The sequence below is a fragment of the Alexandromys fortis genome, unplaced genomic scaffold (genome assembly GCF_014885135.2).
Source record: "Alexandromys fortis isolate MF-2015 unplaced genomic scaffold, M_Fortis_MF-2015_v1.1 scaffold_42, whole genome shotgun sequence".
Classification (NCBI taxonomy): domain Eukaryota; kingdom Metazoa; phylum Chordata; class Mammalia; order Rodentia; family Cricetidae; genus Alexandromys; species Alexandromys fortis.
Window position 1 is genome coordinate 7,686,598 of NW_026067934.1, and position 24,290 is coordinate 7,710,887.

The 24,290-nt window shown below is 46.8% G+C and overlaps 1 protein-coding gene across 1 annotated transcript in view; it reads right to left on the reverse strand.

Moving 5' to 3' along the window:
• The window catches only part of Prkce (protein kinase C epsilon), a 514,828-nt gene that overhangs the window by 169,415 nt on the left and 321,123 nt on the right, over positions 1-24,290 (reverse strand). The window contains exons 7-10 of the mRNA XM_050146031.1: positions 11,656-11,798; positions 9,158-9,254; positions 6,456-6,655; positions 3,726-3,899 (exon numbers count right to left, since the gene is read on the reverse strand). Of these exons, the coding sequence (XP_050001988.1) occupies positions 3,726-3,899; positions 6,456-6,655; positions 9,158-9,254; positions 11,656-11,798 (614 nt within the window). The remainder of the gene's footprint in view (positions 1-3,725; positions 3,900-6,455; positions 6,656-9,157; positions 9,255-11,655; positions 11,799-24,290) is intronic.

Consider the following 24,290-nt stretch of genomic DNA (forward strand, 5'->3'; position numbering starts at 1 on the left):
CGGTGGCACGGGCAACAAGCTGAGAGGATTCTAAAGCCCAAAGCCTGCCCTCAGTGACACAGTTTCCCCAGCACAGTCACACCTCTGAAGCTTCCTCAAACAGTGCCACCAATAAGTGACTAAGCATTCAAATGTCTGGGCTTAAAAGGGTCACCTGGAGGCCAAGGAACTAGACGTTTTCAGGAAAAACAGCATGCAAGCAAGATTGAAAACTGAACATGGATCATGGTTGTCCTTTCAGCTCCCAGCCCCGCGTCTTTCCCCACTAGACCCTGAAGAAAAACAGCTCTGAGCCCCCTGGTTTGAGTGTCCCCCCAGAACTTAGTGCTAATTTACTGCAGAAGCTGGCACAAGATCCCATTCCTGAACCCGGTCACCCAGGCACCCTTCTTCACGGTGTTCTCATCTACTTCAACCAGGAGGATAACAGCCATTCTTTAAGACCATGATGACTGGCCAGTAAAGGACAATTCAGGACTTAAAGATGTCTTATTCATTTATGCATGAGTGCTCTGTCTGCATGTATGTCTGCAGGCCAGAAGAGGGCATCAGATCCCAGTATAGATGGCTGTGAGCTACCATGTGGTGGCTGGGAATTGAACTCAGGACCTCTGAAAAAGTAGCCAGTGCTCTTAACCACTGAGTCATCTCTGTAGCTTTGACAACTCAGTTTTTAAAATTTGGGGTCTGTAGTGGATTGAATGAAAATATCCCCCACAAACTCATTTGAGTGTGATTTCGTTGGAGTAGGTGTGGCCTTGTTGGAGGAAGTATGTCACTGGGGGGGTGGGCTTTGAGGTTTCAGAAGTTCAAACCAGGCCTAGGGTCTCCCTGACTCTTCCTGCTGCCTATGGATCTGGATGTAGAACTCTCAGCTACTCCTCCAACACCAGTCTGTGTGCCACCATGCTTCCCATCATGATGATAATGGACTAACCCTCTGAACTATAAACCAGCCCCAATTAAATGTTTTCTCTATAAGAGTTGCCATGGTCATGGTGTTTCTTGGCAGCAATAAAACCTTACTAAGACTGGGTCTATAAGCTGCTACTTCATTAACTTCCTTTTGTAGTAAATCAATGTCCTATAGTAAGATTAAATTATAATTCATTAAGAAAAATAGGTTATGTACATGCTATTTAAAAGAGGTGTCAGCTTGTTCCTGTGACTACCTGACACTAATCTAGGGGACAGATTAGTAAGTCTCTGAACTGCAGAGGAAGTCTCTTCTCTCTCCTCCAGCTACCCTGACCCTCAAAACCTTGCCAGTTCATTTCTTCTGCCATAAATAAAATTCATGGTGTTCTTCAATGCCACTTTGTGTTTCAAAGAGAAACCTTGGCTCTGACATTCCTCAGTGCATGTGTGCTGTAGAAAACAGTGGCTCTGAAGATGCCTTGCCCTTCCCATTACTCATCAAGCAGGCCTCTGACTGTGGCTCTCTACGAACCAAGCCCCACAGAGCCTGGACAACTAGACCCGGCACTTAGGCTCCCGACAAGAGTGGTAACGTGGTTCCCACCCTACACCTCAGTCAGAGATGAGCCCATAGAGACGCACGGTGGGGCACTTAGCTGGCTCCGACATGGCAGACAATCACAGCAGATCAGAGCCTCACTGGGGTAGCAATCCCAAAGCCCAGACAAGGTACCAGGTTTGACTGCCAACATGTACTGCCTGTGGACAATAAAACCTCTGGTTCATATCCCAGGGGCAGAGTCCTGGCCTAACATTCATGAGACTCTAAGTTCAATTTTTAATACTGCCTCCTTAATACATACCAAAGAAGAAAAAAAAAACCAGCCTATTGGTTCCTGAAACAATTCTCTCGGTGGTACAGAGAGAAGAGCAGATTAAGTGGGTTTTGTTGTTACTGATTGTGGCAGACAGCCCATGCTGGATGTGAACCCATGTGACAAGTACCACGGAAATAAAGACATAGGGGACCTGATACATTTCTCCTTCATCTTGAGTTAAGTTCTAAAGAAGTCAGACACGGTGGATCATGGATGAAATTCCAGTGCTTAAGAGTGGAAACAGGGTCATCCCAAGTTTCAGGCTCATGTGACCTAGACTTCCGAATAAGGTCCCATCTCAAAAACACAACAGCAAAGTTCTAGCGGGGAAAAAGAAAAACAGCAAGTTGAACCCACCTCTGGGCTTCTCCTGTCACCCTGGACTCTGCATTTGTACACACACGAACTCACACCAACCTGTCTGGAATTACACAACATGCATTTAAAAGCAAAGCGAGGCCCGACCAGCCATTTGTAGGCTTGCTTAGGAAGAGGACGGAGTCTTACAAAATGGGGTTCTCTGAGGACAGTTTCATAGAGAAAGCAATCACCGTGCCCCTGAAGCCGTGGAATAGCTGGACATTTTCAGGAGTTTCTCATTTCTGAAGAGATCAGAAAATAGGGAAACTTCCCTTAGGTCAGCATTGCTCAATGCACGTGGGGGGCAGGGACCAAATAAGTTGGGCAATAGTGGATTAAATTGAGGTAATCTTTCTTTTCACACTGCAAGACTCTTTGGGGCTTCTGATAAACAATTTTGGACTGAGACTGCCCAACAGAAGCACGGGCCACAGAGTGCTTTATTCTTAAAGCTCCTCTGATAAGCAGGGTTCTCAGGACCAGCCTCAGGGAACTGTACCAAAGAAACCATCAAGTTTCAGAGGGCAGGAATGGGGTCTTGTCACCGGACCTAGCATATGGGAACACTCAGTGTAGAGAGAATGAAAGGCTTCCGAGCAACAGGAGAAATTCGCTTAATTGTGTGCAGGGAGAATGGCTCTTAGAACAAAAGGGGTGGCGAGTATGCCAGAGAGCCAGGTATCTCATATGTGTGTAAATGCATGTGTGCACGCACACACGTACACATGCACACGAGCACACACACATGCATACACATGCACACGTGCATACGGCTCCAGCACCCCTGTTTTTCATCCTGAATGCAATCCTTCACTGTCTAGGCTCCAGGCAGGAACAGGTAGGAGTCTGGATAAGTATTTGCCTTCTGATGACAAACAGTACAAATCCGTGATGTATCCTAGAAGACTTTCTCTCTCACACGCTCCCCCCAAAGGAAAATAAAATAAGAATTTTATGGAAAAAAAATGCTTCTTTTCCCACTGAGAAAAATACCAAATCAGATGAGGGGGCCTCCACAATGCCCTCACAGATCTTTGTCCCTTTACTGCCACCTGCTGGTGGTCAGGCACCTATGCGGTAAATTTTAAAATGCTTGAATTTTCACTGTTGGAATCCAAGCGTGTTTAGATTTGGCATCTTTTGTGACATCGCACAAGTTAGAAGGATTAGGGCAGCGTTTGCTCTTTTCTTTTGAGTTGAAAGCAGCCCAGAAGTGATTTGATTGTTGGTATAAAGTTAGGAGGCAGAGCAGGGTACACACACCATGCCCGTTGTTTTTTTCCAAGGAATCAACATTGAGGATAGCCATTCGGCTTTGTGTAGCTACACTTTGCAAAGGGCATTATTGTTCTTCTCATCCCTGCATGAGGGCTCTAAATGGAAAAGTCCCACGTCCTTCAAAGAAGACCACGTCCAAATGTGTCCCTGTCCCCACAAGGATAAAATCCACTCTGCCATACAGCCTGAGAGAGAAGCACGCAGATGGCCAACACTGGTATCCAGCAAAGTCAAGCCACTATGTATTGTGTCGCACGATACCGCCCATAACCGCCCCTTTGGCCAGCATACCTTGGTCTGGAAGCAGCAGTAGAGCTGGGTTAGGTAAGGGTGTTTCCGAGCCAGAGCCAAAATCCTCTTCTCTGTCATAGTGCAGTCCACGTCGTCGTCCTGGAGGATGACGTCCTTCTTCAAGACCTTCACAGCGTACACTTCATCTTTGCCCTTGAGTTCCGCCAGCATGACCTGCAATGGGTTTGAAGGGTCTGGTCAGTCTGTGGACACACGGAATCAAATGATGCCAACTATCTAAATGCTGGTTGCTTTTTCCCTTTCAGTTTGAGTGAAGATGTTCAGGAAATTAATGTTTTAAATGCTTTGGAACACCACCCTACCTAATCATCTACTAAAGTTTTAATCTTCATCAGCGGTCAGGTAAGAGAAAGTCAATGCACAGGGGTTAAGTGAGTATTCATATCCTCATCTGCACTAGAGATACTGTAATTATCAGGGAAAAATGTGTCTCCTTTTCCCTCTCCTCTCACTTCCTTTCCCCACTTTCTTCCTTTCTTTTGACAGTCCACACTATGTAGCCCAGGCTGGCCTTGAACTCAACTCATGACACTTCTTCTTCAGCCTCCTAAGTGTTGGTATTACAGGTGTGCCCCACCATGCAACACATGAATAGGGCTTTTAGAAGAAGCAGTATTTTATATGGATTTTCCTACAAGGTCACCATCGTTACCATGATTGCTGATAAACCACAAACACTATAATTTATTCCGCTATCACCTGCCTTTTGGAAAGCTAAGTTACACCGACTTAAGTTCTATATAAGCTGCACTGAGTGCTTTTGAACACAATTTAAATGTCTGTTGGCCTTATATCCTTGATAGAGAAATTCTTAGGACTCGAAAGGTTGAACAGTCGCCCCATTTCCTGACTTTTAAGGGGCTCTGCTCACACTGCACACCATTTTAGTGGAAGCACGGATCTCTACGAGCACAGGCCACTTTCCCTCACAACTGTTTTTGCTTGTTTGCTTTTTCTAACTTAACAAGCGGGAGATACACTCTTGATTCTGTTTTCAACTTGCGGCCGAACTTTCTGGTGTATTTATTTTCTGAGTTGCTTTGGGAGAGAATGGCTTTTCTCCTCTGCTTAGTCAGCCGCTGGCTCGCGCGACTTCTCCTAAGTCGGTACACATGATTCAGGAAGACAACGCGCTTCCTTTCTGCACAAGCCTCTAAGCCTCCTCTACGGCAGTCCGTTATCTGTTCTTCCTGAACATTTGTGTATTAAGCCTGTCCTGTGTTTGCCATTATGGAGTCTTCCCACAGATCTGCGGGGGGACACACACACACACACACACACACACACACACATACACAATCTCTTCTCCGGCACCTGATGGGTGGGGCTATTTTCTTGACATTTGCCAAAGTGGGCATTTTCGTTATCTACCATGGTCACAGGTCTTTCTCCTTTTGGATGGCTCTGAAGTAGGCTGTCCCGCTGTTTTTGTCAAAGGGCAAGAACATAGCCCAAGGCACTTTAGAGACTGAAGATCCTGCCACCCACACAATCCAGCCTGCAAACCTGACTCCGACTTACTGTGATGGCTGTGTGTTCGTCTAAGAAATTAGCTAAGTGCTCAGAACTCGTAACCCGCCTACATCACCAGGAAGCCCGGAAGCTCTGTGCATGCCCCTTTCCCTAGAATCTTGCTCAGACTCAAACCCAGCCCTGCTCCCAGCCTAAGCCAGAGGCCTGGGGTCTGCTTCCTATTTAGCTAGTTTTTAAAGAATGTGATTGCTTCAGCAGCCGCCCTCTGAATAAATTCCAGTTACCTCCCTGTCAGGTGATCTCAGGACAGATAGGGGCAGGCTGGAGAGTGCCTGCATTGCAGGCCCTGTGCCTGGGGCTTCATTGAGCCTTGCCTCAGAGTTGCTCTGGAATGGTGAACAGGCCTTCAGCTCAGTCAGCAGACTGACTCATGGGCACTGCTTCCTAGAGCCCAGGACATATGAGAACATGTGATTCCTTGAGCTGCCTGGTCCCCAAGTAGGGTTTTGTTTCATGAGGTCCCCAAAAGGCAACTCCCTTAGCCCAAGGCACAGCTTGAAGGAGGAGGACAAGGGGGCAGTCAGAAGTGTGAACCGCTTTCCCAGTTTCCTGGGCTCTTTGTCTCTGTCTTTCTAAAGTCAAATCTTTGCATTTCAAGCCCATCACTGAGCACGCTGAAGGGCACAGCCCTGGTCTGCGGCAGCGGAGAGCGGGGATCTGTACCAGGGACAGAGGCCCCGGACCCACTAGAGGATCCTCCAGTTCTTTTGTCACATGGACATGAGCAGAGCATTTAGCAAGCACCAGGAAAATCAGTGAAAGGACTTCAGCTTCCAAATTCCTACGTGGTAAAGTTTGTTTTCAGCCTGAAGTTCTCGGAGGACAGGGGCTGAGAGTTTATGCTCCAAGACTTCTAACCGAGAGAGCAGAATTTCAGCTGGCTCTCTGTACAAGGGAAACCAGGCAGATGGGATTGACAGTGGGAAGAGGAGCTCCTGTCACTCACAGGAAGCCTCTCAGTGTGCTTCCTTCTTCCACTCCTTCCGCCATTTGACCAATGAGAAGAACCGGATCCTACAGAGAAGACAACCCTACATTCCCACAGCCAACCCAAGAGCAGAACTGCCCCCACCATCGGCAAGGCATTTCACTCTCTAAGGAAGGAGAAGGTGAGAAGCTATTCTTGGCCAGACTGCCCCCAAGAAACCAGCACCACTGCACACGTGTGCCACCGACCTTGCCAAAGCTGCCTTTGCCCAACACCTTGATGAAGTTGAATTCATCCAGGCCCAAGCGCTTGGCCTGGCCTTGCCGGACTTCACCATTCTCGCCTGGGCTGGCTAGCTGGCCATCAGTAGATGATGATGCTCTGTGCTCCTCTCCTCGGTTGTCAAAGGACAAGGCCTTCCGGATGTTGTTTTCAAGTTCTTTTAGTTCTAGGGCCAAGGAGACAAAGATGCTCGATTAGAAGACCCCTCATGAGCCCTTTACATCAAGACTCGATATCCAGAACCCACAAGCTTTCAGTCCTCCCTTAGCCGTTCATAGCAGCAGATCCAGGGACAGTCCCTTCGGCTCCTTTATCTGTCTAACACATTTCCTTTGGTGCCTAATGGACAAAAAGACACCATTCTGCAAAAAGGAGAACACAGTTCCTGAACTGGCCGGGTTCACTGCCACCGAAGGCCTCTGAAGGCCTCCTCGCAACCTTGGCCATGATTCGAGGTGCGGTGGGAGTTCCTGTCCTCCCTGGGACTCTGCAGACTCTGAGGCGACAGGCACCCTTCCCTTCAAGTTTCCTTTGAAGATCAGAACAACCCTCACAAGCCACGCTCACAGCCATCACTGGTGACAGAATCACTCAGTTGCGGGGACCAGGAAGCCTTTGACTCCTAAAGGTCTTTACTTGGCCTTGATGCTGGCTCTACTCCGAGTACTATTCCCACACAAATCTACCTCACAGAACGAGCCACAGACTTATCCTTAACAACAGAAAAGCTTCCCACAATGACATGTCTCTAACTCATCTTTGATGGGCAGGAATCTTACAGTCCAGTTTTACAAATATGAGATGGTCTTACAGCCTTCGGGATTATGTGACCTAAATAACCTGGGTAGGATAGTGCTGGGAGGCCCTTTGTCATTTTCTGTTTGAACAGGGTCTATTATAGTTAGACATTCACTCACGAAAATAACACTCATCTGTGCAGAATGTGTATCCTGACATGAACCTACAGTAACAGATTCTGATGAGTAACAGGGCTCACAAGCGGGAGCAGTGAGTGTTTACCCCACGAATGAGGTCAGATGAGCGAGCAGCATCTCTGGATAGGAAGGCCTTTGCCTCCTGTCTAGGACTTCAGTCACAAGGGCCCATGCAGGAGACCTGGAGTGAACTCATATCGGAGTGGAAGGACATCATCCTAGTCTACAGATATTCCGTGATGACAGATTCGGCAGCTGCCTAGCTACTTACCTCACTTACTCCAAAGTATGATTTTTTTTTATCTCATCGGGCTTCAGTTGCTAAGAGCATCTTGGAAGGTATAACCCAGATGACCTAAGACCCCAAGGCTTATGAAAAATGTCTTACAATGGAGGAGGGACAGCTCCTGACTCATCTGTTTTGTGGTACTTGTATTACTAAGAGAGTTTCCCATCCATTAGTTCTCACATCGGTCTGGGAAACATGGTACCTGCTGGTCTGCTACATCTGTCTGAATAAAGGATCCAGGAGGCGCAGGCAGACAGTACAAGGCAAGAGACAGGCCTGGGAACCACCGATGGTTCACTCTTGGGCCCATTTATCCTAAGACCTCCTAGCTTTGGATTCCAGGACACTTTGAAATGAAAAGGGAGAAAATGCAAATGCATCACTGGCCAGGAGAGACACTGGAAACTGGTTACTGAGCAATGAGTGGAATCTCTTCTGGAATGAAGTAAACTTACAGAAAGGAAGTCAGAGCTGAGGGTGATTATTTTCTTGTCTCAAGACTGGCAAATGGCCACCGAAACTGTTCTGCTCCCTCCTAAGTAAGAAGGACTCAATGTTGACATGCAGTGTTGACCTCCAACGAGGAGGTCATAGCATAGGAGAGATCCTGGCCTATCCATCAGATTAGTTCTTGGTTTCAGGACAAGCATTTCCAACACAGCTTTCCACTTCCCAGCCAGTTACCCGGGCTGAGCATCAGGACAGAGCTGGTGTGAGTGAAATAGTAGAAACAAGATTCCAAGAAGGACCACTATCCTGTGAACCCATTCCTGCTTGCAGGTACATGCAGTTCTTTCCAGGGATGTTGTTGGAGGAGGGGGGACCCATCTGACACCAGGACGGGATGCTTATCCTAGCACCTCAGGTCCCACAAACTCATTCCTGTTGTTTATGCTCACAGAACTTACTGTCTGAGGCATATTTAATCAGAAGGAAATGCATCTAGAATGTAGCCAGAGGAAAGTCAGGCCCAGCGCTGATTCCCTCCTGTTTCTCAAATTTCATCTTTCTATTCCTGTCTGCTCATCCAAAGAACAGGGGAGGAGACAACCCCCACCCCTCCACCAACTCAACCTGATGTCAACTCTTAGGATACCATGGTTAGAGTTACGAGGAGGTTGTGAACCAAGTATACAGATACATCGAGGTCCAGAGAGAAGACCATGGGCAAAGGAGCAAGACTTCTTCCTCTCTACACTTGAAACTGAGAAAAGAATGTGAGAATAACAAACCTCAGCATCACACAGGCCTCCCTCTAATCCTAGGCTGGAGGGGACAGAGGTGACAAGCACTTCCAGCTAGCGCCCTCAAGAAAGCCTTGTCGCGTGCAAGAACAACTACCATATCAACAAGGAAGCGGTGTGTGGGGACCACTAAGGCTGCTGGCTGTGCCGATTAACAGGCAACAGAGATAAGAGGTAACGGGGAAATCTGAGAGTCTCACCCTGGTCACAAGGGGAGGTGGGCGCTGACTTGGATCGATCATCCCCAGATGGAGAGTTTCCAGAAGCCGGCTGTGGCGATTCAGCACCAGTAACGAGCTAGAAAGTACAGAAAATGTCATCAGACAGGAGGCCAAGTGACGTCAAACATATCAAGGCGCCAAGCAGAGAACCTTAAGGTGGGCACAGCAACGTCCATCAAACTGGAGCAGGTGTGTGCGGTGTCATGAGCCAATTCGGTGGAAACCAAACCACGGAGGACTTCCCCATCTTAATATTTATCCTCTCCAAAACAGGTGGCCTGTGAAGCAAACCCTGCTCCGTTTATTCTTTCAGTAACACCGCTGTCACACGCACACCTATCTCCCCATCTCTACCCTCACAACTATCTGTACAACACACTCTCACCAGTGCAGTCGGTGGGGTACCAGCTGGCTCTACCACCTGTTTGGTGTTTATGCGCGATCTTATTCACCATTATGTCAATAACAGTGTCTGCGGGTGCGCACTGTGTATGTAGGCTTCTCTACTCAGACAGACTTTCCAGCACTCCACTGCCCCCAGTGGCCGGCACCAAGTAATACACATGACTGATGTGCAAATACTCTCCGTAAATATTCTCGGGTGGAAGTCAAGCCTGTTGGTTATTTTAATGGAAGATTCCCAGTAACATGTGTTTCCCGGAATAGCGCTGGCATGTCCAACTTACGTGCCAGTGTGGACTAAGAGATCACAGGGGTCTCTGATCCCTCTTCTCTTGGTCTTCCCAAAGATCTTTTCTAGCAAAAGGTCTGAGACCCGTGCAAAGACAGTTTAGCTCCTGACCTCCATCATACAACTGACACCACCTCCTGGCTTTCTCCAGCTTTGTGTCAGGACTGTCCCTGCCGTGACTACAGCCGATGACAGTCCCCAAGCCTGCTCTCTACCCATTGCTATATTTTCCAGGCCGGCCCCTTTCTCACCAGGAGCCCGTAAATGCAAGTCTTCAAATGGAAGGCAATAGACAGCACCTTGTCACCAGAACCACAGTCTATGTGAATGCAAATGCAGGAAAGAATGCAGGCAGAGAATTTCCTTTTAAATCTCTCCTGCCAGGGAAAGATCCTTCCAGCAATGGCACACTGACACCACCGTCCTTACACAGCCTGCCCCTTCAGGAGATCCTAGTATGATTGGCCACTTCGCTTTGTAACTCCAGTGTCTCGGGGACACAAAACAAAGCTTGTTTTTTTTTTTTTGTTTTTTGTTTTTTTTTTTTTGTTTTTCCTAGCAGGATTCATATAACCTAGAGAAGTCACCCCATGTATGAGGCCTCATAGTTAACAGGGTCTGCATAACAACTTTGCTCTTTGGAAAGACAAGAGAGACCATTACATTAAAAAGAGGAAAGATATACGGTCCTTCTCATCAGTTTTTCTGGGGGTACCAGGGAAAAGATACGGGCAGGTTTGACAAGAAGAAGAGCAGGAAGTGTAGGCTCTTTGGAAGGGTCTTCAGGCCAAGTACAGAGAGAACACTGAGGAGGGAAGGCCGCGAGGCACCTACAGGCAGACTTGCTCTTCTAGACAAGGACTTGAAGAAGTTTGACACCTGCCAGGTGGTGCCGCACCCTAATCAGCATCCACTGTCCAGATAATGTGGCTCCGCTTCTCTCGTAACCTACTTTTCCAAAGGCCTCTTAAGTTTTCTAGACTGGGGTCATTGCTGAAACAGAGCTCACTAGAGATGTCCTTAGCTCTGTCTACATCTATAGGCCCTGACTTGCAAAAACAACACATTACAACACCCGGCTATTCCAAGTGGCACTTGGAATGGCATTTGCATATATAGGGATTGGGTCTCTAAAGAAAGGCCATAAGTCCTTAAGTATTTCCCAGGTAGCTCTGTGAGAGAGCTGGCACAAACAATGGCTTGCTGTCTGAAGGAACTGACCCTAGTGTGTGAGTGTGTGGGTGACCGTTCACAGGGGTCGCCTTTGACCACCAGAAAAGACATTCCGATTCATAACAATATCCAAACCACAGTTATGAAGTAGTAACGGAGGACAGAAACGTATTAAAGGGTCACAGTGTTGGAAGAGTTGAGAGCCACTGGTCTAAAGTGTCATGCTTTTTCTAGAAGGGACTTCAAGGTCCTCATGTCAAAGCTTGCTTTCTCTGGTGGACTTTTTGCTCTGTTGTGTTACTGAGAATTGAACCCAGGGTTTCATGGACACATACATAGAAAGCCAGATCACCTAAGTGTCCCCTAACCCACACATAACTCTAGGCTTTCTCTATTGCCCCTCCCCTTTCTCCAGTCATGAAGTATAATGAGACTTCCATGTTACTGGCATCTTTATTTTGTCTACACACACACACACACACACACACACACACACACACACACACACGGTATTATGACTATCTGAAGCCTAAACCTAGGAATCTTACATCCCCCATTCTAGAGTACTCTCAGAAGCAGGCCCAGAGGAAGCTCCAGAATTAATGGTCCCTACCTTTTTCCTCCTCTGGCCGCTGTTGGTGATCTTGTCTGGAGTAACTCCGAGGTCAGCCAGCACTTTGGCAATTCCTCTGGCGTCCACTCCGCAGTTGGGAGCCACGTTGGTCTCACATCGACGGTGAACATTCATTTTGCAGACTGTAAGGAAACAGGGAGGACAGACATCCAATATTCATGCCTAAAATGTCACCCTTACCAAATTACAGAAGTAATACATGTTCTTCTGACAGAGGTTGGAAAATGAAGAAAAATAAAAATATACACAGAGAAACCATCACCCATTCCAATTCACAGAACTACATTAATCTGCCAGCCACCTTGCAGAGAAAGTCTGGAAGCTCTTTCTAGTTGCCCCCCCCCACTGCCTTGCAACACGCCGTTCCTACATACATGAAATAAAAGCAAGCAGAGGTCACATTTGCATTTCCGCTGGGGAACAGGATACCGTCTCTGTAAGAACTAACTTGTTTTCACTGACCTAAGCTTGATTCTAGACCCGAATGGACGCTACATATATGGTCTCCACACCACTCTGTTGTGGGTCACAGGATCCAGCGAGCTCCCTGGTAATCATAGGAGACACTCAGCCAACTTCCAACAGGGCCAGAGGAAAATAAACAGCCCCGAAACAGGCCAGAGCATTTCTGCTCATCTTCCCCAGGCCTGCCAGAAGAGACAGCTTGTTTGAGTTTTATTGCTGGGTTTTATCAGATCCTAACTAACCCTGGGGAAACATTAAGTCCAGACCACTGGGCCATCCGATTTTACCTGAGGCCAGAGGAGCTTGGGAGCATTGTGGGCTTTACCCTCCACAGTCACATGCTACCTATGAGGCACTGTGACATGGAGCACTTACTGCAACGCCTTTGATCTGGTTATCAAGAGAAGCATTACAGGACATAATGAAACATGCAAAATAGTTTAAAAACATGGAGCAACACATCTAAACTTACATGGCAAGGATGTTGGAAATCATGGCTAAGAAGCTCAGAGAGAAACTGAGGCCAGAGCTCAATGGTAGGGTGGTTACCTATCTGGCCATGCAGAGCGCTGGGTTCCATCTTGGATGGAGGGAGTGGGGGAGCAGTTTAAAGAGACATGTCTTCTAAAGGTTTCCATTTGCCTTCCAAAGCAAACTGTGGCTTGGGAAGATGTCTAAAATTCAACCTATGACACAGGGAAGGCAGTGCTTATCTAACTCAATGATGCCCCAGGGCTACAAAGGAAGTGATGCTGGCTCTTGACAGCTCGCTGTTACAAGGTTTTGTTCTGTTCTGTTAGTAGTTATTGCCATTACCTTTATTGTATCTAATTTATGACTAAAACTCTGTCATAGGGATGCTGTAGGAAGAAACAGCATACATCAACTAGTACCATTTGTGCTCCTGTATCCACGGGAGCTCTTGGGCACATCTCCCACCATGAGGGTTTTAAAGTAAATCTGTACTTTGTACCACAGTATATTAACTTCAGATACAGAAATTTTTGGAACAAGGAAAGCCATTTTAGTAAATGAGGGGCGGTGCACAGTGACTATAGCTCCCCAGCTAGATAGAATCCCTAATATGTATGCACCTAGGAAGAGAATATCACTTATAGCCAGTAAGTGGATGAAAAATCGATGATCCTGCTATTATATCTGGAGACTTCAATACTGTATTACCAGAGAGGCACAGGCATGAAGGCAGAAAATCATCAAGGTGTTAAGTTGGGAGCGGAGGCTCCAGCCCCTTGCATCTATCCCAGCCCACAGGCCTGAGAGTTGTATTGGTCAGGACTCCAAATCCCAGGAGGCCAGGTCCTGACCCCTCCTTGGGGGGGGGGGAGGGTCAGGATTACTCCCACTGAGTATTTAAATGAACTCCCAAAAAAGGAACACTGGTTTCTTTTCCTTCCTCCTGGTGTTTGGTGGTTGGGTTTGCTGCCCTTTGGGGCCACCTGAGAGTGCAGAACTCCCATTAAACCTGGATATTTTTAAATTTGGCTTGTTTTGATTTGGCTTGATTGGGAATTTGTGTCAGCAGAAAGCTCGCATTAGGAAATATTCCTGACACAAGGATGTAGCTGAATGCTGCAACGACACCAAGTAACCTGGGTATAAGTGACCTTATTGACTATTTCACCCAACAGGAAGACACATACTCTTTAAGCACACATGAAACGTTCAATTTATACTCCACACACTGGACCATAAAATGCCTTAAAACAAACTGTTTTGGAAGGTGTGACTCTGTATCCTGGCCTACAACAGACCAGCAGATGGGGTACACAAGGTTGCAGCGGGGTCCAGGAGCTCCAGCATGGGAGGCAGCTATTCAAGAGGAGTCACAGAGATGTCAAGCACTACACTCCAGCTCTGGGGCTCTAAGCATGCTTGATGTGGGAGTGATTTCTTATTAATAAAGAAACTGCCTAGGCCCATTTGCATTTGATAGGCCAACCCTTAGGTGGGTGGAGAAAACAGAACAAAATTCTGGGAGAGAGAAGCTGAGTTGAGGAGTCGCCATGATGCTCCCACTCCAGACAGACGCAGGTTAAGATCCTCTCTGGTAAGCCAACTCATGGGCTACACAGAATATTAGAAATGGGTTAGAACAATATGTAAGAGCTAGCCAATAAGAAACTGGACCTAGCCGGGCCAGGCAGTGTTTGAAAGAATACAGTTTCCGTGTAATTATTTCTGGGTATAAGCTAGCCATGCGGGCGGCCGGGTGCCGGGGACGCAGCCCTGCCGCTCCTAATTCAACACATGCTCTCTGCTAGGCCAGTGAAGCCAGGAGTGGTCCAGCACTACCTGATGGACAGCAGGCTCTAGGGCCAGGGCTATACCGTGCCTATGATGGGTCTGAGGCTAGAGTTGACGGTGGCAGGAGCTCCAGGCTATTAGAGCCATGGAAGTTGGGACCATTGCCCAGCGCCCTACCCTATTCCCACTAAAACACCTGTCTCTGCACTACCATGGCAAGAACCTGGAATAGCTGTACTACGCATATCAGGGCTTCTTCCTGGGAGTTCTCCACAAGAGTTGGATGGAGGAGGTCCAGGAGAAGGGTGACCACATAACAAACTACAACTTTAAGAATGGGAAAGCAGACCAGAGAGATGGCTCAGCCATTAAAGGCAAGGATCGCAAATAAAATGTCAGTAAGTGAAGAACTATGTCATCAAAGTACACATGCACTGTTACCTTGCTGCGGAAAAAATGAGGGTTCCTGACTTTGGCACAGAAGCTAAAATTCCAAGGGAGAAAAACCATCAAGCAAACACAGCACCAAGAAACAGACACTTAGTTGGGCTGGGGACAGTCTTGTTTAGGGCACCAGCTCTAAGTCAGAGTTCATTTTGTAGGATGACTAAGCTATAGTTTTAAGTTTTATCCCAAAAATGTTTATAGTATGTCTACAGTGTTTGATTTTAGAACAGTGAAGTGGAGCTAGAAGTCAGTTGGAGAAAGATAACTGGAGGATCACAAGCAACACACTGCCAACTAACAAGAAAGACTCCCAAGACTTATTGAAATGGCAAGTACAGCTCATCAATATGAGTGAGATGTAGCCAAAACAGCACTCACGGGGAAATTAATGGCAGCAACTGTGCACATATCAGAGAAAAAAAAAGACCCTAAAGCCAGTCATCTACTCTTTTGTTCAAGAAACTAGAAAAATGTACAAATTAAATACAGAATGTAGAAAAGATAAAAATTAGATCAAAACCTACTGAAGTGAAAATTCAAAGTCAACTGAGAAGAAGTTGCTATTTTTTAGAAAATCATTGAACCTCTTGTCAGGGAGGAAGGAAAAGAGAAAGAGAGAACACAATTGTTGTCCTTAGACTTTCTGCATCATAGGCAGAGCTATATCTCCAGCCTTCACAAATCTTCATACATCTGAAATTAAAAAGATCAGACTGATACACATGATCTATCAAAGCTCACACAAGAAGAAAAAGCCAATAGGAACAGCTCTGCCTTTAGCAGAGTCAATTACCTTCTGAAACAGAAGCACTGGGCCCAAAACATCTAAGGAAATCTAATTCTCTAAAGTCTCCTTTAGAAAACAGAGGCAGAGGAGATTTTTCCTAATTCATCATGGAGCCCTAATATCAAAGCCAAAAAAAAAAAACCCTACAAAGCAAGATCTCCCATGTGATAGCGCTCAACAAAACAATAAAAAGTTGACAATAACCCTCAACAAAACAATAGAAAAATTAATCTAACAATAGGCTAAATCTAATCGAGAATTAAATGACATGATCTAGTAGAATTATTCCAGGTATACAAAGCAGGTTCAACATCTGGAACAAGACTCCTTCTTACTAATCCTTGCTAGTCTTTGGCCATGATGTCTTAACAATAGAAAAGGTAACAGTTATAAAAGCTCAATGTTGTCATAATCTTAGCTTTTCTGAACTTGACTTACAAATGATGCAATTCCAACAAACTGATTCCAGAAAGTTAAAAGATCTCAGAGCAGTCAACCTAACACTGAAGAAGAACAAAGTCAGAGGACAGATACTTATTCTAAGGCTTACTGTAAAGCTATACATACACACACACACACACACACACACACACACACATATATATATATATATATATATATCCAGGACTGTATGGAATTAACAAAAAAAAAGAAAGTGGTCATTAGAACAGAACTTAGAGCCCAGAAGGGGGCCCACAAAAACATAATTAGTCAATAGTCGACCAAGGAACAAAGGCAATAAAAGAAGTAAAGATAGTTCTTTCAACAAATGGTTCTGCGACAGATGATACACACATGCAACTACAAAACAATAATCAAACAAAGGCCTCAACTCAGGCACAGAGCTCATACTCTTCATAAGATTAGATTCTTCAAAATGAATCATAGGCCAAAATATAAGATGCAAAACTATGTAGCTTCCAGAAAGAAAAAGGGGAGTGGCATCTGGGTGACCTTGGTTATGGGCTGAGCTTTTTAGATATGATGTCAAAGACCTGATTTATCAAAGAAACTAGTGGTGAGCTAGACTTCATGAAAATCCAAGACCTCTGCCCTGCAAAGACACCATCAATCAAAGGAGAAGGTAAGCCACAGACTGGAGAAACGTATTTGCAAAGTACGTCCCTGATTAAGGCCCAGGATCCAAAACAGACAACACCCAAAACTGGACAACTCAATTAAAACTGGGCAAAATATGTGGGCAGAAACCTCACCAAGGATACTCAGATGGCAAATCCATGAGGGCGTTGTACATGCTGTGTATCACTGGGGAATCCGATTCAATCCGAGGGTACCCTAGTTAGGGTTTCTGTTACTGTGATGAAACACCAAGGCCACAGTAACTTGGGGAGGAAGGGCTTATTTCACTTACACTTCTACACCGCAGTTCACTGAGGAAGGCAGTCTGGACAGGAACGCACTCAGGGCAGGGACCTGGAGGCAGAAACTGATGCAGAGGCCATGGAGGAGTGCTGCTTACTGACTTGCCTCTCATGGCTTCCTCAGCCTGCTTTCCTGTAGAACCCAGGACCACCACCCTAGGCCTGGCCTCACCAACAACTGGCTGAGCTCACCACACCAATCACTAATTAAGAAAATACCCTCCAGGCTTGCCTTCAGTCAGATCTTCTGGAGGTGTGTTCTCAGTCGAAGCTCCCTCTTCTCTGCTGTCTCCGTGTGCCAAGCTGACCTAAAACTGGCAGCGCAGAGGGGGTGGGGAGACGACTCAGAGGCTAAGGGCACTTTGTCTACAAGCATGCAAATCTGCGGCCAAGTCCCTAGCAACCAAGCAAAAATCTGTGCATGGCTGCATTTTCCTGTAAACTCGGCACTGGGGAAGAGGCATGTGGATCTGAAGAGCTTGTCTAGACCGGATGGGGTTCCAGCTCAGTGGGGACCCCGTCTCAAGGTAACTGGGTGGCAAGTGATAGAAGGTGTCTGAAGTACTGTTTCCGCTTCCACATGTGTACACAGGCAGACACACCCACATACTCATGTACTCATGTGCATGCAGCACACACACCCACACCCCCCCACACACACACACGGGTGGGGGAGAGAGAGAGAGAGAGAGAGAGAGAGAGAGAGAGAGAGAGAGAGAGAGAGAGAGAACTACATTATCCTATTAATATTAAAATAGACAAAATCCAGAACACTGACAACATCAGATACTGGTGAAGATGTGAGGTATAAAAGCACCCATTCACTGGTAGTTGAGGGGCGGGGAAGGGTGGCATAGCCATTTTAGCTACTCAGACAGCTCAGCAGCATTTTCGTCTTTTTAGTTTCTTTCCCCCAAACAAAACATTCTATTTACCATATAATCTAGCATCTACACATCTGGCACTCATTAGGAATTGAAATTTTATGTCCATCAAAAACCTGCTCATGTGTTGTGGAATAATCTTTTTGTACACTTTAAAGATGTGTCTTTGCCAAGGTGCCTTCTTATTGGTTTAATAAAAAAGCTGAACAGCCAATAGCTAGGTAGGGTTTTCCAGGCACCGAGGATGCTGGGAAGCAGAAGGGCAGGATCACAAGGAGATGCAGGACTCAGAGGAAGCAGCATAGGCAGTCCAGAGCACAGGTAATGATGTCATGAGGCAGAAGGTAAATTCATAGAGATGGGTTAATTTAAGTTACAAAAGCTAGTTAGAAACAAGCCTAAGCTATTGACCGAGCTCTCATAATTAATAAGAAATCTCCATGTAGTTATTTGGGGCCTGGCAGGCAAGACAGAAAAATCTGCCTACACTCTTGGGTGTTTTGGCAGCTGGATTTAGAATCTTCCAGATGTGTATGCCTTTGAGAGATGCTTCTGAAGGCAGACAAATAGACTTTGGTATATCCAGACATTCCACCACTGACTGGCCTTAAAGAAAGACTTCAAACCATGGACCAACATGGAAAAGAATATTAAACACATTTTACTAAATGAAAGCATCGAGCTGAAAGGCTGTACTGCACCGGGCGTACAACCCCGCAAAAGGCAAAACTATAGGAGCAACACAAGAGTTAATGGGAAAGGAAGCTGAGCAGACACAGAGGACTCCAGGGTAGTGATGTCTTTCTCTTGTCTCTTAGCTACCACACTGGACTCTTTTTGTCCAGTGTTTGTCCAGTCTTACAGATGTTCCCATGCTCACCCGAAGCCCTGACATAAACTGTGGACTTTACATGATAATGACATGTTGATGTATGTTCACAGGTGCTCACTAATGGCCCGTCCTGGTGTGGAGCACTTGCAGTGGGCCTGTGCATATGTGGGGTCTGCACATGTGCGGAGACAAGGTTCTATGAGGCTCTCAACACGTCTGCTCAGGCTCGCTCTGAAACGCAGACTTCCTTAAAAATCCCAGGTCTGCAAAGCAATTAAAAATAAAGTGTTTCGAGAATGAAACCAAGCAGGTGGAGCCGGGCCTCCTGCTTGCCCCAGAGCATGATCACTGGCCTAGAGTGGGCACTGCACAGAACCTGCGGCTGAACAGATGTCTCAGGAAGAAGACGGTGTGGCGCGTGTGGTGGAGGAGGAAGAGAAGCCTACCATGGCCCTTTGGTCTGGACCAGATAGCATCCTCAGGTGGATCACACAGTCCAGGCCACAACATGTTGCTCTGCTTGGCTTTCCACCCTTTACCCTCAGCAACATTTACCTTGCCCTGTCCTGCCCAACAACCCTGGACAGCACTCCCTTGCCCCAAAGCAACTGACTTGTTCAGCACAGTTTAACCACTGGCGCCCTCTGGTGTTGAAATACCAGCTCAGTCCTTCCCCAGGGTGGACTTGGGTATGCAGGTTATTGAACTGAAGCTTGTAAAAGAGACTTTGCTTTTTTTTTCTTTGTTTTTTTTTTCCTTTTTTTTTCTTGACAAAATATCCAATCACATGTCAGTCAACTCTGACAGCTTGAGGAAGTGGAAGAGAAAGGACTTTGAAAAGCCTAGTGCCCAGAATAAAGCTGTGTAGGCATGGGGATACTAGTGACAGATATCCACAGTGGGAACATGCGGGGCGGATCCTGAAGGCAGGAATGACACTAGGAGGTAGCAGAACAAAAACTGGAGTGGATGTCCCAGCTTGGAACAAAAGAAACCCAAGTTACATTCACATAAAGTGATTGAGCCACCTATATGCACACACACACACACACACACACACACACACACACGAGCATGAGTGTGGGGGAGGGTGTTGGGGGCACTATGAGGGAACACCAAACAACACCACAACCCCAAACTCCTCCGAACTCAACCCTGAACTACTTGTAACATTCATTTGCATTGACTTCTTGGACAGGAAATGCCGAAAAGAGCCACTCTGCCCAGGTGGCCCTCTTATCTGTCTATTTTTAAGAGCCACTGTTGTCCTGAGACTTAGCTTCCATCCCTGCTGCTCTGAGCACCCACCCTGTGCAGGTAGATGGGGCTGCATAAGCAGGGCCGTCCCAGACTGGCCTGGAATTTGGGCACACAGATCCACGTGCATCCTCTGCATTGTGTTCTACAATTTGGGACTTTTTCCTTTCTGTTTTCACCTTTTCCCTAGCTGATATTAAAGCTAGGCTCACAATTAGAAGGGGCAGACTAGTAAATATCCTTTAGGAGCAAGCTGACCTCCTGGGGCTGGTGATTAGACCTGCCTGGGCTGCAATAGCACTTTCTGTGGGGTGATTTAGCTATGGCAGCTAAGCACAAATGCACACAGAGGGCTTGGGGAGACCCAAGGCAAATGTTTTAATAGCAGTTAAGTCTCCGGTGGAAGTATAAAGACAACACAGAGCGCACTATGTTCTACACATTCATTTCCTCTTAGGTCTGCATGAATCACTCACAGTAAGGACATATCTTTCTATTACCAGTGTGCATTTAATTCTAAAAACAAAAGATGCTCACCTTACTAGACCTGGATGGAGGTGGGTGGTCCTTGGACTTCCCACAGGTCAGGGAACCCTGATTGCTCCTCAGTCTGATGAGGGAGAGGGACTTGATCGGGGGAGGGGGAGGGAAATGGGAGGCGGTGGCAAGGAGGAGGCAGAAATCTTTAATAAATAAATAAATTAAAAAAATGAAGAAAAGGTTATGGACAAAGGGTCCATCTGCTAAAACAATAGCAAAGGCCTGAAGTTTGAAACTGGTGAAAGTCCTTTTATGCTTTTAAAAGCACTTTTGTATAAAAGGAAAGCAGAGGAGGGCATGGTGGCACATGCCTAACACTCAAGAGCTGAGGCAGGAGGATTGCAAGTTCCAGGCTAGACTGAGCAACTACTGAGACCTTGTCTCAGAAAAGGGGGAGGGGGAGGGAGAAAAGGGAGGGGGCAGGAGAAAGAGGAGGAGGAGGGATGATCTGTCTGCCTGCTTGGCTCTGCGGAGCCGTCCTCTGAAGCATGTGGCTCCATTTACTCTTTCTGTTACATTCAAAAGGCAGAAGGGCAGATGGTGACCTGCATATGGTCCTCCAAGCAGGCAGTAGCCAAACCAGGACCATAAGGACTTCTCTCAACCCTTAGCCCAACACAGTCTCTACAAACCATAGCTTCCCTAGAATTCTGTTACTCTCTATCGCCCCCTGCAGACACCATGAGTCTTAATCCGGGCGAACAGTTACTAAAATTTAGCTCAGTGGTAGAGCAAGCGCTTGCCTAGCAAGGGCAAGGCCTTGGGTTCAGTCTTAAGCTTCCGGACTGGGAGAAGGGGAGACAAAATAAGATGGATCTCAGAGAGAGGCTGGGGCCCGGTGAGAATCTCCAAGCTAGGCCTTCCCAAAGCACACATTCCTAGTGCCTCGGCACACAGCTATGATGTAGTGAGAGGACTCTGGAAGGCATGATGAAGCACAGGGCCTTCACAGAGCCCTGCAGGCCAGACTGCAGCCCATAAAGGAGATCTGGCTTCACCACTAAACTGTTTCTTGGTGTCTTCTGACTTCAGGGGTGGCTATGCTGAAGTGGGGGTGCTCAGGCAGAGAGAAAATGGGGAATGGACGGGTTTAAGTGGCCCACAGCAGGTTATGCACGAGTAGTAACCTGATCCTTGGCAGCCAATTTCTAGGCTGCTGCTAATGGTTGCTGGGCTCTGCGGAGGAGTGAGAGCCAAGGGCCCCAGACTCTGCTCAGTCTGGAATGGCAGGCAATGAAATGAATAGGCCCTTCCATCTGCCTGCTTAGAGCCGGCATTTTCCTGTCCTCCCTTGAGGGGCCCAACTGCCCAGTAATTGTGTGAACCCCGTCCCTCTGTGGTAAGGACAGGGAAAGGACAATCCAAAGGCCAGAGGGCAGCCCCTGGCAGGTTTCTGGCTGTAAACCCTGGGGTTCACTACGCAAAAGTCAGTTCTCTGCTTCTTTATCATTCAACAGCAGCAGAGTTACATAGGGTATAGCATTCCCTTCATGTTTGACCACACACAGCATAGGCAACGGGGGTCCTGGGAGGTGACATCACATAGGCTCATCACAACCACTGCAGTCTGCTAGTCTGTTCAGTGATGTCTGCACAACAGCAACATGGCCGCTTCATAACATTCTTAGCCAAATCGCAGCCACCAAGTGATGCGAGATATAACTGTCCTCTCCCCTCACCCTAAACTGGAAGAGCAAATGTGCAATGCTTGCACTCATGTGGCTCAGGTCATTTCAAGTTAAAGGCATAGGGTGACCTGCGCAATGACAAGGGTCTGTCTGTTTAGACTCAAGTTCTGAAGAAACCTGTTTTACTGAAAACACTAGGACCCATTCCAGGAGTAGAAGTGGCACCAAAGCTGAATCCACAGAGCCGCAGATGGACCACATGTAGCAGAGGAGGTGAGCTCTAGCCTAATGGTCCACCAGCACGCCTACAGTGGTGCAAGCCTGGGGAGCCTGCTGAGCAGGAAAGCAGGGCAAAGCCATGAGGAGGGCATGTGGATAATTAGTTTAACTATGGAAAGATGTGTTGTATTTGCTTACCTTGCCTGCTCAAGGCACCTGATTGGCCTAATAAAAAGCTAACTGGCCAATAGCTAGGCAGAAGGTATAGTGGGAACTTCTGGGCAGAGAGAGTACGTAGGAGGAGGAATCTAAGGCTCAACAGAGATAGGAGAGAGAGAGAGAGAGAGAGAGAGAGAGAGAGAGAGAGAGAGAGAGAGAAGAGGGAGAGAGGAGAGGGAGATACCAGGGGCCAGACATAGACAGACATGGAGGAAGCAGAAAAGCAGGTCATACAGAATGAAAGTAAAAAGCCCTGGGGCAAAGTATAGGTGAAACAGGTTATATTAAGTTATAAGAGCCAGTGGGACAAGCCTAAGTCTAAAGACCAAGCTTTCATAATTCATAAGTTTCTGTTTCTTTATTTGGGAGCTGGCTAGTGGTCCAAAGAAAATCCGAACTACACCAGGCTTCATGGGGCCTGGTATATGAATTGTCTCCGCAGCCTCTCAATGATCACCTTCTCCCTGTCATAGAATATTCTGAAAACACTGCCTCTCCATCCTCACTCCGGCCTAGTGCACTTGAGACGCATTCCAGTGTCCCTCCTGTGTAGCCAAGGGCCTTCTCATTAGGAGCCCATGTTTCATGTCTTACCTTAGATAGAATCTTAAGGGCATTCATTTTCATTCTCCCCTGCTTTCTCCTAGTGTGTGCGGGGTGTGTACCTCCCTCCAATCCTCGCTCCCCTCCCCAATATGGTCCTTCTTTCCTGTTGCCTTTGCAGGATTATGCTATAATCTACCACCCCAGGCCATAAAGACATCCTTAAGTCTTCTCTCTTCACATGAGGTCCTTACCAGAGGGTAACATCTCTATTGCTACTCTACTGATCATTGGAAATGCGAAGCCAGCCCCTTCTCACTCACTGGGCTCAAAAAGAATGGCCAGCAAAGAGATGGCTCCATGTTCCAGGGGAATGCTCCTCAGGGACATCCTATTCCCAGGTCAAATTTATCATTTTGTTCCAACCCTGACATCCCCCCCACACTCCCATTCTAGAAACTGTTCCATCATTCTCCCTGTTCTAGTCACGCTAGACATGAATTAGTTTTTTAATATCTTTCTGCTGCAACCATGATTTACAATGTCCATAATATCAGTAAAAATCCCTTCAGTGATCAGTGTGTCCATATCTTGTTTATTTCTTTATACTATACTTTAAAAATGGTTATTATTTATTAATATAATCATGACAAAAATAAAACCTAATTTAAAAATACTCCCCATGAAAACATCTTGCTTATTCGTGGTTGTTTAACATTGTGGGCACAGTGGACCATACAGAACTGGACCCTTTATTCAGGTTCTTTGACTATGGCCCCACTTCTCACACTCACGAGTTATCACGGGGGCTACCCAGCACGCTCTATGGAACAGTTTGCAGGTGGCATAGATCAGAGAGAGGAATCCGAGACGCAAGGGTCAAGCCCCACTTCTGGTAATAAGTTGTGGGCTATGTACAGGTCACTTCACTTCTGAGGTTCAGTTTCTGCCATGGGACTGTGGCCATCTATGTACAGCCCAGGGGGGATCAGTAAGACATCTTAGGTGACAATGCCCTAGCATGATTTTCTCCAAGAGTCAGCTCGGAACCAAGGCTGGAGAGAGACAACCACCAACTCATACCTATTCCTTCAGTAATCCAACCCTAAAAATATGCCCTCCCTGCTGGCCCACTGCTTCTTTGCT